Source organism: Pongo pygmaeus, chromosome 18, assembly GCF_028885625.2.
Source record: "Pongo pygmaeus isolate AG05252 chromosome 18, NHGRI_mPonPyg2-v2.0_pri, whole genome shotgun sequence".
Classification (NCBI taxonomy): domain Eukaryota; kingdom Metazoa; phylum Chordata; class Mammalia; order Primates; family Hominidae; genus Pongo; species Pongo pygmaeus.
The window spans coordinates 31,597,887-31,614,662 of NC_072391.2; the positions used below are offsets into that span (position 1 = coordinate 31,597,887).

General features: G+C 55.9%; 2 protein-coding genes across 8 annotated transcripts; one reads left to right on the forward strand and one right to left on the reverse strand.

Moving 5' to 3' along the window:
• The first annotated feature begins 252 nt into the window (after positions 1-252).
• On the forward strand, positions 253-6,357 carry TBX6 (T-box transcription factor 6). 2 transcript variants are annotated; one of them, XM_054454491.2, is made up of 8 exons: positions 259-1,103; positions 1,187-1,421; positions 2,965-3,232; positions 3,335-3,481; positions 3,559-3,629; positions 5,301-5,374; positions 5,457-5,640; positions 5,714-6,357. In XM_054454491.2, exons 1-8 carry the CDS (start codon positions 986-988, stop codon positions 5,925-5,927), a joined length of 1,311 nt encoding a protein of 436 aa, XP_054310466.2. In that variant the 5' UTR covers positions 259-985; the 3' UTR covers positions 5,928-6,357. The 2 variants fall into 2 exon arrangements, with proteins under 2 accessions (XP_054310464.2, XP_054310466.2); XM_054454489.2 differs by having other exon boundaries at positions 253-1,103; positions 2,965-3,481.
• A 395-nt stretch (positions 6,358-6,752) lies between these two features.
• On the reverse strand, positions 6,753-16,134 carry PPP4C (protein phosphatase 4 catalytic subunit). 6 transcript variants are annotated; one of them, XM_054454493.2, is made up of 9 exons: positions 16,020-16,134; positions 15,637-15,797; positions 10,817-10,868; positions 9,592-9,642; positions 9,281-9,382; positions 8,558-8,731; positions 8,344-8,470; positions 7,275-7,464; positions 6,753-7,197 (listed from the first exon to the last, which is right to left on the reverse strand). In XM_054454493.2, the coding sequence occupies exons 2-9, from the start codon at positions 15,732-15,734 to the stop codon at positions 7,068-7,070; spliced, it is 924 nt and encodes a 307-aa protein (XP_054310468.1). In that variant the 5' UTR covers positions 15,735-15,797; positions 16,020-16,134; the 3' UTR covers positions 6,753-7,067. The 6 variants fall into 6 exon arrangements, with proteins under 6 accessions (XP_054310468.1, XP_054310469.1, XP_054310470.1 ...); XM_054454494.1 differs by having other exon boundaries at positions 16,014-16,132; XM_054454495.2 differs by lacking the exon at positions 9,281-9,382.
• Positions 16,135-16,776: the final 642 nt, after the last annotated feature.

Genomic DNA, 16,776 nt, shown 5'->3' on the forward strand with positions numbered 1-16,776 from the left:
CGGTTTCACTGCCGGCGGAGGTCCTGAGCCCACTCTGGCTGCCTACGCCGTGACCTCGGCTGATCTGCGTCTGCTCTTCTGCAGCGTTTGGCCGCCGCCTAGGGGCAGCGCCCCAGGGAGGCAACAGCGCCGCCGGCCTCGCAGCCCTCTCGCGGCCGGACTACAACTTCCAGCGGCCCCCGCGTGGTCCGTCCGGCTTCTTCGGGCGCGCCTCAGCGCTGGGCCTACTGGGAAGTGTAGTTCCGAGGGTTCCCCAGCGCGGGACCTACGGGAAACCGTGGCGCGAGGCGTCAGAAGCTGTCGGACTGTGAGCGCCTCCGAACTTTGGAGGCTTGGCTCAGGGTGGAGGTTTTTTTAGCATGGGGACCAGGGAGGACTACGGTGTTCGGGACTGGGCTGCGGCCTCCTCGCGGCCCCGAGTGCCCTGTGAAATCAGCTCAGGCCGTGTCCCTCTAGCCTGCACTTTCCCTCTGGTCATGCTGCTTCCCTCCAGGGCCCGGCCTCCAAGTGAAGGGGGGCGGAGGGCGGTCACCTGCCAGAAGGTCTGGGGCGCCAAGGTGTGTCCCGGGACTCTTGGCTCCGTCCAGGTTCCAGGCCCCGCCCCCCAGCTTATCCCTAGCCGGGGCTCCCCCCCGTGGGAACGGGGACCAGCTGGCCGGAAGCGCCAAACTGCGTCCCTGTCCGAGCCCCGGGGATCAATCAAGCCGAGGAGTTAATTATGTAATGAGGGGGCAGGGGGTCGAGGCTAATGAAGCCTCCCGGGGTGGGGGGGGAGGGGAAGAGGGGACCGTACCCAGGTATCCGGCCCCCTCTCGGACCCCTTCGAGGCCCCAGGGGTCTCCACCCCAGCCCAACTCCAGGGCCCCAAAGAGGGGAGGGGCTGTGATCCTGGGTCTGGAAGGGGCTGAGCTGTGAGCTATAAAGGGGGATCTCGCAGCACCGGGGGCTCTAAGCAGCGAGACCTGAGGCCAGAAGGAACTACAACATGTACCATCCACGAGAATTGTACCCGTCCCTGGGGGCCGGCTACCGCCTGGGGCCCGCCCAACCTGGGGCCGACTCCAGCTTCCCACCCGCCCTAGCAGAGGGCTACCGCTACCCCGGTGAGCGTTGGGACCAGCTCCTGGGTAGGAGAATAGGGGGGCTGTGGCCCTCGGCTGGCTCCTCATTCTTCCCCGGCTTCCAGAACTGGACACCCCTAAACTGGATTGCTTCCTCTCCGGGATGGAGGCTGCTCCCCGCACCCTGGCCGCGCACCCACCTCTGCCCCTTCTGCCCCCTGCCATGGACACTGAGCCGGCCCCATCAGCTCCAGAGGCCCTCCATTCCCTCCCGGGGGTCAGCCTGAGCCTGGAGAACCGGGAGCTGTGGAAGGAGTTCAGCTCCGTGGGAACAGAAATGATCATCACCAAAGCTGGGAGGTGAGGGGCTGGCCAGGGTCCGTGTTTCTGGTGGGGGTCTCTTGGGAAAGGCAGAGTCCCTGGGGAGGGGGCTAGGACTGGGTGGTTCCCAAGGGGCTAGAGCTCTGCCTAGGCTTAGAATCTGACTATGGCCTGGGGCAGGGGTTACTCTGTGGCTGGAATCAGGAGTCATTCTGTGACAAGGGTTAAGGGCTAGTCTGTGGAGTCTGTGGCTGAGTTTAGGGACCAATCTATGGCAAGGGTCATGGGTCAGTCTGGGGCAGGGTCAGGAAGTCCCTCTGGGTTATAGGTTAGTGTGTGGCTTAGACCAGCATCCAGACAAGGACAGGGGGTCAAGGGCCAGCCCATTGACCAGCATTAGGGAAATCTGGCCAGGATCGGGGATCAGTATGCATCTCGAATAGGAGTCAGTATATGACTAGGTCTAGGGTCACCCTAGAGGCCGGGACATGGTCAGTGTTTGTCCTTAGATGAGGTCTTTATCTAGGGCAGGAGCTCAAGCCCTAGCATGGAAAGTCCTTGGCCCTACTGCAGGCAGGGTATATTTTTTCTAAAGCAAATTCATCTAAGAGCTGCAGATTCTGGTGCTGGAGATCAGGGGAGGAGAGGAGGGTGGGGACAGGAAGCTCCTAGCAAGAAAGTTAGTCACCCCTGCTTCTGCAAATAGGCTTTGAGGGGTAGGAGTCATGGCTCTGTTCCTAACCTGCTGTGTGACAGATCACTTAACCCGTCTGTCCTGTTTCCCCAAATGTAAAATGAGACAAGAAAACCTTCCAGCTCTAAGATTCCACCCTGTGGGTTCTTTTTTTTTTTTTTTTTTGAGATGGAGTCTCGCTCTGTTGCCCAGGCTGGAGTGTAGTGGCGCGATCTCGTCGGCTCACCGCAACCTCTGCTTCCTGGATTCAAGCGATTCTCCTGCCTCAGCCTCCCGAGTAGCTGGGACTATAGGCACACACCACCACACCCGGCTAAGTTTTGTAGTTTTAGTAGAGACAGTGTTTCACCATATTGGCCAGGCTGGTCTCAAACTTCTGATCTCATGATCCTTCCACCTCAGCTTCCTAAAGTGCTGAGATTACAGGCATGAGCCACTGCACCTGGCCCTTTTTCCTTTTTCAGAGACAGTGTCTTGCCCTGTTGCCCAGGCTGGAGTGCAGTGGTGCAATTGTGGCTCACTGTAGTCTTGACTTCCCACGCTCAAGTGACCCTCCCGCCTCAGCCTCTGTAGTAACTGGGACTATCAGTGTGCACCACCATGCCTGGCTAGTTTTTTATTTTTTTTTGTAGAGATGGGGTCTTCCTATGTTGCCCAGGCTGATCTTGAATTCCTGACTCAAGAGATCCTCCCACCTTGGCCTCCCAAAGTATAGGGATTAGAGGTGTGAGCCACAGCCTCCAGCCTGCCCTCTGGGTTCTAATTCCATCTCCCTTGATGTTTCTCTGACAGCTCTGGGGAGCCTGTTGCTATGTCCCGTTACTGGTGCTGGGCCCACCCCTGGCCAGTGGGTAGCTCCAGGTCTCTCCTGTCCCCTCCCTTGCACAGGCGCATGTTCCCTGCCTGCCGAGTGTCAGTCACTGGCCTGGACCCCGAGGCCCGCTACTTGTTTCTTCTGGATGTGGTTCCGGTGGATGGGGCTCGCTACCGCTGGCAGGGCCGGCGCTGGGAGCCCAGCGGCAAGGCAGAGCCCCGCCTGCCCGACCGTGTCTACATTCACCCCGACTCTCCTGCCACTGGTGCACATTGGATGCGGCAGCCTGTGTCTTTCCATCGTGTCAAGCTTACCAACAGCACGCTGGACCCCCACGGCCACGTGAGGCCCAGGCTGGGACTCCAGGATAGGGTTGGGGGTGCTGGAAGGGAGGCCAAGGCTGAGGCACAGGGCAGGGAATCACTCCCATTTCCTCCCTCCCAGCTGATCCTGCACTCCATGCACAAGTACCAACCCCGCATACACCTAGTTCGGGCAGCCCAGCTCTGCAGCCAGCACTGGGGGGGCATGGCCTCCTTCCGCTTCCCCGAGACCACATTCATCTCCGTGACAGCCTACCAGAACCCACGGGTGAGTAACCCTGCTTGAGGCGGTGGTGGCCCCCTGCCCAGACCACAGTTACTTTGACCCTGCATGTGTGTCCCCAGATCACACAACTGAAGATTGCAGCCAATCCCTTTGCCAAAGGCTTCCGGGAGAACGGCAGAAACTGTAAGAGGTGGGAGTTGTTCATTCATTTGTTCATGCATTCAACAAATGTTTATTAATCACTCACTGTGTGCCAGGCACCGTGCTGGACATCAGGAATGCAGTGGTAAGTAAAAACATTCATTCACTGACTCAGCAAATACTTATATAGTACCTGCTATGTGCCAGGGACAGTTCCAGGCACTGGAGATAAATCAAACAAAGCAAACCAAAGCCCCGGCCCTCATGGAGCTGATTTCTAGTGGGGAGAGTAGACAAGCAGACAAGAGAAATAAATAAAATGTCATCCGTTAGGAAGCCATTCTAAAGAGAAGAGAGACCGGGTGTGTAATCCTAGCACTCTGGGAGGCTGAGGCGGGCAGATCACCTGAGGCCAGGAGTTCGAGACCAGCCTGCCAACATGGTGAAACCCTGTCTCTACTAAAAATACAAAAATTAGCCAGGCATGGTGGCACACACCTGTAATCCCAACTACTTGGGAGGCTGAGGCAGGAGAATCTCTTGAACCCAGGAGGTGGAGGTTGCAGTGAGTCGAGATCGTGCCATTGCATTCCAGCCTAGGCAACAAGAGCAAAACTTCCTCTCAAAAAAAAAAAAAAAAGAAAAGAAAGAAAGAAAACTCTGTCTCAAAAAAAAAGAAAAAAAGAAAAAGGAGAAGAGAAATAAACCAGGAAAGGATAGGAAGGACTGGGGTGAGGTATTAGATAAGAGGCCTGGAAAGGCCTCAATGGGAAGAAGACACTTGAGAAAGAGCTGAAGGAAGTATGGGAGGGAGCCAGGTGGGCATCTGGCAAAGCACACTAGGGAGTGGGAACAGCACGTGCAAAGGCCCTGAGGTGGGGCTGTGCCTGTGGTGTGGCTGCAATGGAGTGAGTAGGAGTCAGGCAGGGGAGGGGAAGCCAGGTTATGTTGGACAGTAAAGGTTCCGTAAGGCCGTGGGAACTGTTCCAAGTGCAGCACCTCAGAGCTGGCCCCTGCCCTCAAGGAGCTTCCAGTTTGTCAGAAGAGACAGACATGAACCAAGGAGTCACTCCATCAAATGCAAAAGCAGAACTGTGACGGATGTTATGAGGGAGGGGTGTGTGCTCTCAGAGGTCAGGGAGGACTTCCTTGAGGAACTTGCGCTTGCACAGAGGCAAGGATAGGTTTGGTGGCTGATGCCTGTAGTCCCAGCGCTTTGGGAAGCTGAGATGGAAAGATCACTTGAGCCCAGGAGTTGGAGGCTGCAGTGAGCTGTGACCTGTGACTGTGCCATTGCACTCCAGCCTAGGCAACATAGCAAGACCCCATCTCAAATTTTAAAAATGAAAAGAAAAAGGATAGGTTTAGCCCGTGAAGAGGGGACAGAAGAGGATTCCAGAGAGAGGCTGAGTGGAGATAGGGCAGAAAGATGAGCTAGGTGAGACTGTGCCCTGGCCTTGCCACTGGGAAGAAGTTTCCACTGATACTAAACACAATAGGAAAGCATGGACAAGCTTGAGCAGGGACAAAATTCCAGCTCTGCCACTTTCTAGTTATTTAATTTTCTGGCCTTCAGTTTCTTCATCTATAAAATGGGTATAATGATGGCCCCTACCTGACAGGGTCCCTGGGAGGGTGAAATGCCTGGCACCGGGTAAGTACTGTTACCATCACCATGGCCATCACCATCATCATCATCATCACCACCACTGTTCCCCAGGGAGCGAGACGCCCGTGTGAAGAGGAAACTGCGGGGCCCAGAGTCAGCAGCCACAGAGGCCTATGGGAGCGGAGGTGAGTGTAGTCCCGATGGTGATGCGGCCAGGCCTGAGACAGGGATCCTCCCTAGCCCAACCTCTCCCTTCCCTCTCCCCAGACACGCCAGGTGGTCCCTGCGACTCCACCCTGGGTGGAGACATTCGAGAATCAGATCCAGAACAGGCCCCAGCCCCCGGGGAAGCCACCGCTGCCCGGGCACCTCCATGTGGTGGCCCCAGTGCTGAGGCCTACCTCCTGCACCCTGCAGCTTTCCATGGGGCCCCCAGTCACCTTCCCACCAGGTGAGTGGGACAGGGGACCAGGCGGGGCTGCGGGTCCCTCTGCCCTGCTCTGACATCCCTCTCTCCACGTCAGGAGCCCCAGCTTCCCGGAGGCTCCAGACTCCGGGCGCTCAGCCCCCTACTCGGCTGCATTTCTGGAGCTGCCGCATGGGCCAGGGGTCTCCGGGTACCCAGCGGCTCCGCCGGCAGCACCCTTTGCCCCGCACTTTCTCCAAGGGGGCCCCTTCCCTCTACCATACACCGCGCCTGGGGGCTATCTGGATGTGGGCTCCAAACCCATGTACTGAGCCACTGCTGGGCCCCTCTGCCTCCATCACAAACCTCCTGCTCCCTTCCCCCAGCCCTGGAGCCCCCTCACCTCCACCGACCCCATCCCCCACACCAAATGGCCGCCTTGGGCCTGCCCACCCACCCCCCGAACTTCACACCTTGATTTCACTCCCACCCCTCTGGCTTCAAAGCCCAATCAAGGCTGCTGGGAGTCCAGCTGGGGCCGGTTTCCCCTTCCCGGCTCTCACCTCCGTGTGAATGGAAGGGGCTCTGCCTGGCCAAATGGGGCCACAGACCAGCATCCCCACCTACCGGGCCTCCCCGTGGGCTCTGGGGGGGCTCAATCCCCACCCCCACACACACACTGGTGCAGGCCACACCAGTCTGTTGTTCTGGGACCAGAGTATTTTTGTTAATAAAACTCAAAAGCCATCCATGCTCAGGAAACATTGGGCTCCTGTGTTTGGCCCTGGGCGGGGCTGGGTGAGCAAAGGCTTTGCTAGGAGACCCAGGTCCAGATCTAGACCTGTGTTTCCAGCTGCCTGACCTAGTACAAAATCCACTGGCTCTCTAGGCCCATCTCCTCTTCAGGAAAATGGAGAAATCAGAATCTTGTGATGCTAGCTGTTAATAAGATAAGGCTGCCATGAGAACAGAGCCCTCTCCCTAGCGCTAGGGAAGCCAGCAGGCAGCGGCCCCTGGAGGCCCTGGGCAAGCTGACTGGCCTGAGCCTGGCCCTCCTGGCAGGTCGGGGCCCTAAGGCAGTCAAGGCCCTGACGTCCACCCCAGGTCCCAGGCCAGCAACCCTGTGCATTCCCAACCAAGTCTGGCACAAACCCAAAGACCATTTTTCTTCTTTTATTAGAATTTTTTCATTTTTTTTCTCAAAATTTTTATCTAAAAACAAACAGAAAAAAGAAGGAAAAAAAGAAAAAAAAATTATTGGAAACTTCATGGTTCAAGTGGGGAGAGAGGAGAGGAGGAACATGGAGCTAGGTCTCCAGGCCTCTCCAGAGAAGTCCTCACCCTCGAAGCACCCTCTTGGGGGACAGCAGAGCCAGGACAGCCCCCCCACGCCCAGCCTCCGTCTGAGGAAGAAGGCAGAGTCACAGTGGTCCGAGGGCCAGAAGGGCTGGAGGGGGCAGGGGCCGGGGGGGTCACAGGAAGTAGTCGGCCACGGGCTTCTTCGAGGGGATGCCCCGTGTCTCTTGGGGAGCAGCCTCAAAGATGATGAAATCTTTCTGGAGATGCTCGTCCAGCTCCAAGATGGCTGCCACATTCCCACAGCTGGAAGGCGGGGCAGCAGGGTCAGGAGCAGCTCGGCTCAGATGCCCGCCCCTCCCAGCCCGGCCCAGCTGGCTCACCGGTAGCAGTAGTTGGGTGCCGACCACACAGTGAGCACGGTCTCATTGAAGTGCCACTTGTAACCTTCCATCACCAGTTGGTGGGCACGGCAGATCATGTCAATGTCATTGGCTGCGTTGAACTGGGCCACCACGTCACTGCCAAACAGGTAGCCGGCCCCTCGGGGGCTCACGCCCCAGCCTGTGGTGTCTGATGCGGAAAGGGAGGAATGAAGAGGGATGACCTCAGGCTTCTCTAGCTGCCAGTGCTGCCCCTTGACGGTGAGCAGCCTGGCCCCTCCCCAAGTCCACCAGAGGCCCGTGGGACCAGAGCATGGGGCCTGAATATGGTCTGTGGGATGGTAGGGACCAGGACAGCAAATGTAGGGGCAGATAAGCTCCAGAGGAGAAAGAACGCCCAATGGCTGGGGCCCCCTCATAATCACAGTGATCATACAATCCCTGTCCAAACAGCACATAGGAGTGAAAGGGGCACTCCCAGAGACAGAAGGGCACCCTGTGTTGTCACAGGGAGGTCTGGAGTGGCTGTGGAGCAGTGGCTGCATGTGTGTGTCTGTATGTGTGTGGCTGTGATGGAGCAGAGGCCTCATGTGCGTGTGTGTGGCTATGATGGAACGGAGGCTATGTGTATGTGTGTGTGTGTTTGCACTGGAGCAGAGGCTGCCTGTACGTGTGTGCCTGTGTGTGTATGTGACAACAGGAACTCTGGCTGGTCCTCAGAAGACCTGACTTTAAATCTCAGCTCTGCTCTACACTAGTGGAGAACCCACAAAATGAGGGGTCTCAGGGGGCTACATTCTGGGGTTCTGACCTCTGAAGAAGCTGCTGTCATGTTCTAAGGCCCCTTCACTTCAGGGAGCAATGACTTGGTTGTCCTCCACAGCCCTCTGGGCCATGCCCCAAGCCACTGTGTGCTCAAAGCATCTGCCACGCAGGCCTCCCTGCTCCTCCTCCAGGGTTCCAGCCATTTGGCAGGTGGAGGACGGGTGCCAGTGAAGACCAGCCCTGCTCCCTCTCTTTCCCAACCCCTTCTGGCTGTCCCTGCCTGCCCCTGCCCACATGCCCTCACCTTCTGGGTCAGACCAGAGGAGGTCACACATGGGCCCATCATGAGGCACCTCTTGCTTTCGGTCGATTGTCCGAATCTGATCCAGGGTCTGGATGGAGGGGGAGAGGCCCCCGTGCACACAGAAGATCTACAGGGGAGAGCAGGGAAAGAGGACGGGGCTGAGGCCTGGAGCCCCCCTCCTCTCCCCGTCCCATGGAGCCCTGGGCTGGCCTACCTTGCCATCGATGATGGCTGACAGGCTGAGGTAGTCGAAGATCTCGGTGCAGTAGCGCCACACAGTCACCGAGCCATACTTGCGCAGGCACTCATCGTAGAAGCCGTAGACCTGCGTGATCTGGCGACTCTCATGGTTGCCCCGGATCAGCGTGATGCGGTCAGGATAGCGAACCTGGGAGTGGCCACCAAGCCGGGGCTGGCGCCTAGACGGTCTCTCCACACATCCCTCTCTGACCTCCTCATGCCCACCAGCTTCATGCCATCCTCACAACCACTGCCCAGCACACTCCTGGCACCTGTTGCCTGAATCGTGTGGCATCAGCCACCTCCCAGGCCCACAGGACCCCTCCAGAGAATGTAAACCTGACCCATCCCCTCAACTATGAGCCTAATGGCTCTTCTTTCACCTGCCAGACACAGAGCGGGTCCCTAGCAAGGCACCCAGGCCCTTTGTCATCTGGCCCCACACTGCCTCTCCTACCAGTGGCATCAATGACCTGCCACATTCACAACAGTGAGCCTCTGCCCCTCCCAGAATGCTGCCCTGCTGGCCTCACCCCCCATCAAGTCTCTGACCACCCCCAAAAGCAGAATCGGTCCATCACCAGTGACACAGCTCCAAGGTGGGGCTGGTCACGGTAGGAGATGAGGGCGGAACGGACTAAGACAGGCCCGGCCCGAGGTAGCCCAGGTTGGGGGTACAGAAGCCAGGGACTGCCACCTTAAGTGCCAGCAGCAGGAGGAACGTTTCGACGCTATAGAAGCCACGGTCCACAAAGTCCCCCATGAAGAGGTAGTTGGTCTCAGGGACGTCGCCACCTACCTGTGGGAAAGTAGAAAGTTTTGCCCTGTCCTAAACAGTCCCCTACCCACTACCTGTTTCTGTCCAGCGGAGGCCCTTCTTCCACAACCACCCATCTAACTTGGGGCCCCTTGCCCCCACTCCACGCCCCAAATTAAGGCTCCCGCCCTCAATTAAAGGGGTCTTCCAGTCATCCCCCCGTTACATTTCAGTGTTGGCCACACTCTTACTCTGAACAGCTCTTTGAGGTCATAGAATTGTCCATGGATGTCGCCGCACACCTGGGGAACAGGAAGAGTGGGGTTGGAACTCAAGCAGTGGGAGCTGCCAGGGACTACCCTCCAAACACCCACTGCTTTAGTGAGCTTTATCACTCTTGGCTGCACTTCTACTTCCTAGGACCAAAATTCTCCTCTCCCACCCCAAGTCAGGCTGGTTTGGAACCATACCCACTGTCCTATGCTGAGTACCAACTATTCTGTAGGCAAAAGCTAGAACTAAGTCCTTCCAGGTAGATGTCCCGGCCCCCTCCTCTCTCTACTCCCCACAAAGTACCCAGAGTCAAGTTATTAACACAGAGCCCTGGAGATATGTGAGCAGAATCACTCGCCAAATAGGAGTCCTTCTGCCCTGGCCAAGAATCTCCACTAACAAATCCAAAGTCCCTTCCCACAACCCCTCTTTCTTTTCTTTCCTTTTTTTTTTTTTTTTTGAGACGGAGTCTCGCTCTGTCGCCCAGTCTGGAGTGCAGTGGCGCGATCTCGGCTCACTGCAAGCTCCGCCTCCCGGGTTCACGCCACTCTCCTGCCTCAGCCTCCTGAGTAGCTGCGACTACAGGTGCCCGCCACCACACCTGGCTAATTTTTTTGTATTTTTAGTAGAGATGGGGTTTCACCATGTTAGCCAGGATGGTCTTGATCTCCTGACCTTGTGATCCACCCACCTCGGCCTCCCAAAGTGCTGGGATTACAGGCATGAGCCACCGTGCACGGCCTGCTTTTTTTTTTTTTTTTTTTTTTTGAGACGGAGTCTCCCTCTGTCACCCAGGCTGGAGTGCAGTGGCCCAATCTCGGCTCACTGCAATCTCCACCTCTGGGGTTCAAGCGATTTTCCTGCCTCAGCCTCCCAAGTAGCTGGGATTACAGGCATGTGCCACCATGCGTGGCTAATTTTTGTATTTTTAGTAGAAACAGGGTTTCACCACATTGGCCAGGCTGGTCTTAAACTCCTAACCTCAAGTGATGTGCCCACCTTGCCCTCCCAAAATACTGGGATCACAGGTGTGAGCCAATGTGCACAGCAACCCCCACTTCTTTTAGCAGTGCTCCATTGAAGATGAGGGAAAGGATAGATAAAAGAGGCTTAGGGTTGGGCTTATAGAGCCCCCAAGATGAAGAGGAAAGTCCATGTGCCTGAAAGACCAGGCCTGGCTCTGCAGGGACAGCAGGTACTCACTGTGACTGGCGAGTCCACCCTCTGCACGTTGCTCTCCTCTACCAAGATCTCTCTGGAGACAGGAGAAGACCAGGGTCACCACAGCCAGGCCAGCCCAGCCCAATTCCTGACCTTTTTTGGGGGGAGGGGAGGATATGAGGCGGTCCTGGAAACTCCAGGGGGCAGGAGTGAAGCGTACAGTCTCCCCAAAACAGGCTGACCATGGCCCTCCAGCATGCAACACCCTTCCGTGGCCCCCTGCTGCCAAAAGGACGAAGTCCAAGCTCTTATCCCAGCGTTCCAGGCCTTCTGAGCAGGCTGGGACTTTTCCAGCCCTGACTCCCCCTGCTGCTCCCTCTTCCACATCCAGGACTCACTCCTGGGAGGCGGGTCTCCCCCTCCTCTCCACAGCAGAGCTTAAGTCACTCTTGGCCAATCACAGAGCCCTTCTCTTCTCCCAGGCTATCCAGACACAAGGGTAGGTGCCCAGGGCAGGCCCACAGTGGATGCGCCTTCAAAGTGGTGCACTCTTGGCCGGGCACGGTGGCTCATGCCTGTAATCCCAGCACTTTGGGAGGCCGGGGCGGGCAGATCACGGGGTCAGGAGTTCGACACCAGCCTGACCAACATGGTGAAACCCCGTCTCTACTAAAAATACAAAAATTAGCCACGCGTGGTGGCGCGTGCCTGTAATCCCAGCTACTTAGGCGGCTGAGGCAGGAGAATCGCTTGAACCTAGGAGGTGGGGGCTGCAGTGAGCTAAGATCGTACCACTGCACTCCAGCCTGGGCGACAGAGCAAGACTTCATCTCAAAAAAAAAAAAAGTGAGGTGCTCTTGCCATGTGTTCAATATTTCTTTACGACTATGAGGTCTTAAATATTTTTTATTTCTCCTTGTGGTGCAGTCTACTTCTACTTGAGTGAGCAAGAGATGAAATCACTTTGCCAGGTAAGACACCCAATTTTTTTTTTTTTTTTTGAGACAGAGTCTGGCTCCATTGCCCAGTCTGGAGTGCAGTGGCACCATCTTTGCTCACTGCAAACCTCTGCTTCCTGGGTCAAGTGATTCTCCTACCTCAACCTCCCGAGTAGCTGGGATTAGAGGCATGTACCACCATGCCCAGCTAATTTTTGTATTTTTAGTAGAGACGAGATTTCACTATGCTGCCCAGGCTGGTCTCGAACTCCTGACCTCAAGTGATCTACCCACCTCTGCCTCCCAAAGTACTGGGATTACACGCGTGAGCCACTGCACCCAGCCTATAGATACTCAATTTAAGCAACACTGTATTTCCAAATTTTGCCTTGTAATAGGAGCAGTGAACATTTGAGCTCATACTGTGTGCCAGGAATGTTATTAAGAGCTTGACAGGCAGGTACTATGACGATTCCCGGTGATGAAGAAATTGAAGCACGGAAGGAGGCTGGCTTGGTGCCAGTGACACACGTGGGATATGAACCAGGGAAGCCAGGCTCTGGGGTCTGTCTCTTTATCAAGATATTCTGAAGTGGGAGGCCCAACTCGCCTGGCCCCCCTCTTTCTGCCAATCTCTTCCCTTAGAATGAGTTTCCTGAGCTCAGTGGACAGGAAGATTCACTCATGCCCCTTGCTCTGTATGACAGAGGCAGCACGAAGGAGGTCTGCCCTGGCTTTCTGGGAACGGAAGGCAGCACTGGCGGTGGTCCAAGAGGCCACACCAGCACCCAAACTCTCCCACCTGCACTGCTTCTTGTGCTGAACATCCTTCCCCATCAACTGCTCATAGTGACCTTTCCAACAAACTGGGGAGGTTCTCTTCAGCCTCACGTTAACAGTAAAGAAACCAAAGCTAGGCCGGGCACGGTGGCTCACACCTGTAATCCCAGGACTTTCGGAAGCCAAGGCAGGCAGATCATGAGGTCAAGAGATTGAGACCATCCTGGCCAACATGGTGAAACCCCGTCTCTACTAAGAATACAAAAACTAGCTGGGCATGGTGGCGCGTGCCTGTAATCCCAGCTACTTGGGAGGCTGAGGTAGGAGAATCACTTGAACCTGGGAGGTGGAGGTTGCAGTGAGCCAAGATCGGGCCACTGCACTCCAGCCTGGGCAACAACAGTGAAACTCTGTCTCAAAAAAAAAAAAAAAAAGAAACCAAAGCTTACAGAAAAGCGGCAGGGTCAAGGTCACCAAGCTGGAGAGTGGCTAAATTGGAACCCAGAAGCCCAATTTCCTGAGAATTTATGCCAGCCCCTTCCACAGACCCTGAGCGAAAACCTGAAGCCCAGGGAGGTCACATGCAGGGCCCGTGCTCTCTGCAAAGCCCGCCTCAGTGCCAGCACAACCCCAGTGTGGCCTGGGAATCAGGCCCAGATTCCAGCCCCAGTTCTGTCACTTGCAGCACTTCCCCAGCCCAATCATGACCTGCCTGCAGTAATGGCTACCAGCGCAGCAGGCCCTGTGCCCGGATACCCGGACTCTCAACTGCATGTCATTATCACTTCAAAAAATCAGAAAGTGACTTGACGAGGGTCACATTGCTTCTAGGTGACAAGGCAAAGATTCATACTGAAAACCACCTGATTCAAAAGCTCAGCTCTTCTACTGTGCTAATATTTCTAGTAGCAGCAATTTCAGCTCAGACACGGCGGACCTCTGCGCTTCCACTGGTTTCATCTGCATCTCTGCGCCCTCTAGGCAAGCTGGTGCTCTTGACACCACCAGCCTCAGCCTGGGTCTCTGGTGGGTCCCCAGAAGGCCATAACCAGGTATCAGAGCTGGCCCTGCTTCAGACTGAGCCTGGGACAACAGCGGCCAGCTCAGGCCTTGGCCTAGTACCTCCTAGTTCCACTCAGTTTCAACTGGGCAGGACCCTCCACCCCTCAGCCTTCCATAGCTCCCTACTGCCTCACACCCCACATCAAAACCTAAATGCCTCTGCCTGGCTCTCAGTGACCACGGAGCACAGTCAAAGGCCTGGATGCAAAACTAACTTCCCCTCCGACTAGCTGCATGATGTTGGGCAACACATTATCTACTCAAAGGCTCAGTTTCCTCTGCTATGAAATGGGGCTAAGTACTCAGCCCACCCTGCCTATTCCTTAGGCTGTTGCAAGGAGCCATGGAGACTGAATATATAACTTCCTGCTATTCTGCAAACTCCAGCATGCTATCTAAGCTTTGTCTACCATCACTACCACACTGATCCAGGGCCAGTGAGGGAGATAAGACTTCGGGGTTAAAGAATAGTGCCAGGCAACAACAGGTTTAAGTTCCTAAAAATGCCAATCAGGACTGAGGGAGAGGGGACAACTAAAAACACCATGGGGCTGGTCTGGTCAGCTGGCAAAAGAGAAAAGCCACAGACAGGTGGCAAAAAAGAGGCCGACCCTGCTCATCAGCCCCTCACAGGCCCTGTCTGGCTGCAGGGGGTCTATGTGAGGCACGGCCAAGCAAAGAGCCTGAGGGCCACAGATTCAGGACCCAGCTCTGCCACGTCCTCAGTGGGTGACCTCAGTTAAGTCACCAGACCTCTACGATCATGGCTTCCTGTTTGAGAAAATGCAGCAAATGATTCCAACCTCATAGGATTGCTGAGGGGAAGAGATGGATAGAAGTTTTTTTGCCAGTACAGGGCCAGGCCAAATAGTGGCCCTGTAAAGGCCATGTTTACTGTTCAATAAACGTAGAGTAATTCTGCGGGCTCTTCTGCCACAATTCTCCAGCCTGGTAGAAGCCACAATCACACAGTTCCCCAGAGGAGGCAGGTAATTAATTAAACCCCTGACTGTTCCCCATGCATCTCAGGGCCTCCACTGCTACATTCGTCCTGCTTGGAATGCCCTTCCCTCACTGGCCCTGCCTCCATCAGCTAGCCAAATTATCTTCATCCTTCAAGGCCTACCTCCACTCAAAAGCCCTCCCTGATGGCTTTAGCCCATCTCATTATTGCCCTCTTCCAAGAGAAATAGAATACCTGGTGATTATCAAGCACGTATGCTGTACCAAAACACTGGGCTAACCTCATCTCAAGCACCAACTCACTGAATCTTCACAATCGTCTTATTAAGTACTATTAATTCTGCTTTACAAATAAAGACACCTCAAGATCACTAATACAGCTAGAAAGCAGCAGAGTTCAGATTCAAACCTACAGCCATCTCACACTGCAAAACCTAGAGCCTTAACCACCACATCATCCTACTTCCCACAGACTCTGAACTGGCCTCCCTCCTTACCATGCTTAATTCCACCCTGGCTTACTTGCTACGATTTCTCAGGCTCCCACCCTGAACGTGAATGATCCAACTCCACCTTTTTGCATTATGGCCTGAAAAAGGACAGGACACTAAGAGCTGGCTTCAGACCCCATTCCTTACTTGTGGGTAACTTTGAACATGAAAGTTCTCACCTGTAAAATGAGTACAATACCGCCAACCTTTAAGGGTTGTTGTTGGAATTAGAAGACTTATAAATCACGGGTCTTTAACTTTCCTGTCTTAAACCTTTGGTTTTTGGCTGATTCTTTTACCACCTCCTTATTCAAGGCCTGTCCCACAGTTCGGCCCCCCTCCAACAAGCTTCCGTCCCCCGACAGATGGACTTGTTTCCTTGAGTTTCCCAAGTACTTTATGTAACACTTACTCCACTGGAAACACATCGTCTAATAAACTTTAAGTATCTATCCGCTCTGTCTTCCCCGAGCAGACTAGCTTTTCCTCGAGGGCAGCAGCTCCATCCTGCTCCTCTCTGGGAAAGCTTCCAGAACGAGGCAAGCCCAAAGTTCTCAGTTGGGTTTGCCCCAGGCCAGAACCCGTGGGCGGCGGCTTGGCCTCCGTTCCCCAGGGCCAACGGGCTCACCTGGCCTTAGCGCACAGGGCCTTGACTTCGCTCTCCTTGATGAGCTCGCAGCGACGCAGCTGCTCGATCTGCCGGTCCAGGTCGCTGATCTCCGCCATGGCCCACCCCCGGCGCGGGTCAGAGTCGGGGCCGCCGCCCCCTCCGCACCGCACAGGGGTCTCCTGGGAAAGGCCAAGACGAGCCCGCGGATCAGAGTGTCCGTCCGGGGCGCGGGGCGGACAACTCGATTCTAGAGCCGGCCCGGCTCCCCCACCCCCGCCTCTCTTCACATCGGCCCCAAGACTCCCCGGCGTCCCACGGCCTGGCCGCACCCCCGCTAACTCCCGTCGAACCCCGCGGTCCCGCGCTAAGGACGGTGACTTAGAGGAGTCTCGCACTATTACCGCCGCTGCGACTCCGGTTCCGGCTCCCCGGCTCCCTGCCTCCCTCCTTCACTCCGCTTTGGGCCGCCGCCGCCGCTCCTACTTCCGGCCCCGCCGCGGAAGCAAAGGGAGGCCAGTTCCGCCGCGCGCCGGAAGTGGCGTCATACACGCTCCTCTCCTTTCGCAGCGACCTCTGCACCACTTCCCCAGCCTGAGATCGGGAAGGAGGTGGAGGAACACGGTGGCGGCCAGTGGCGGTTTTGTGGGCTCTGCCGCTGGGCGATGTGGAGGCTGTTAGAAACCCTGGACCAGTCCCCTCCCATTTCATTTTATAAAAATGTTTAAACAACTGTCTTTTCTTTTTTTGAGACGGAGTTTTGCTGTTGCCCAGACCGGGGTGCAATGGCACGATCTCGGCTCACCGCAACTTCCGCCTCCCGGGTTCCAGCAATTCTCCTGCCTCAGCCTCCTGAGTAGCTGGGATTATAGGCATGCGCTACCACGCTGGGCTAATTTTGTATTTTTAATAGAGACGGGGTTTCTCCATGTTGGTCAGGCTGGTCTCGAACTCCCTACCTCAGGTGATCCGCGCCCCCCCCCCCCCCACCATCCTTCGGACTCCCAAAGTGCTGGGATTACAGGCGTGAGCCACCGCGCCCGGCTACAACTTTCTTTTTCCTAAATTAGAGACAGGGTCTCGCTCTGTCGCTCCAGCTGGAGTCGGTGGGTCTATCATAGGTCACTGTAACCACGAACTCCTCGGCTCAAGCGATCTTCC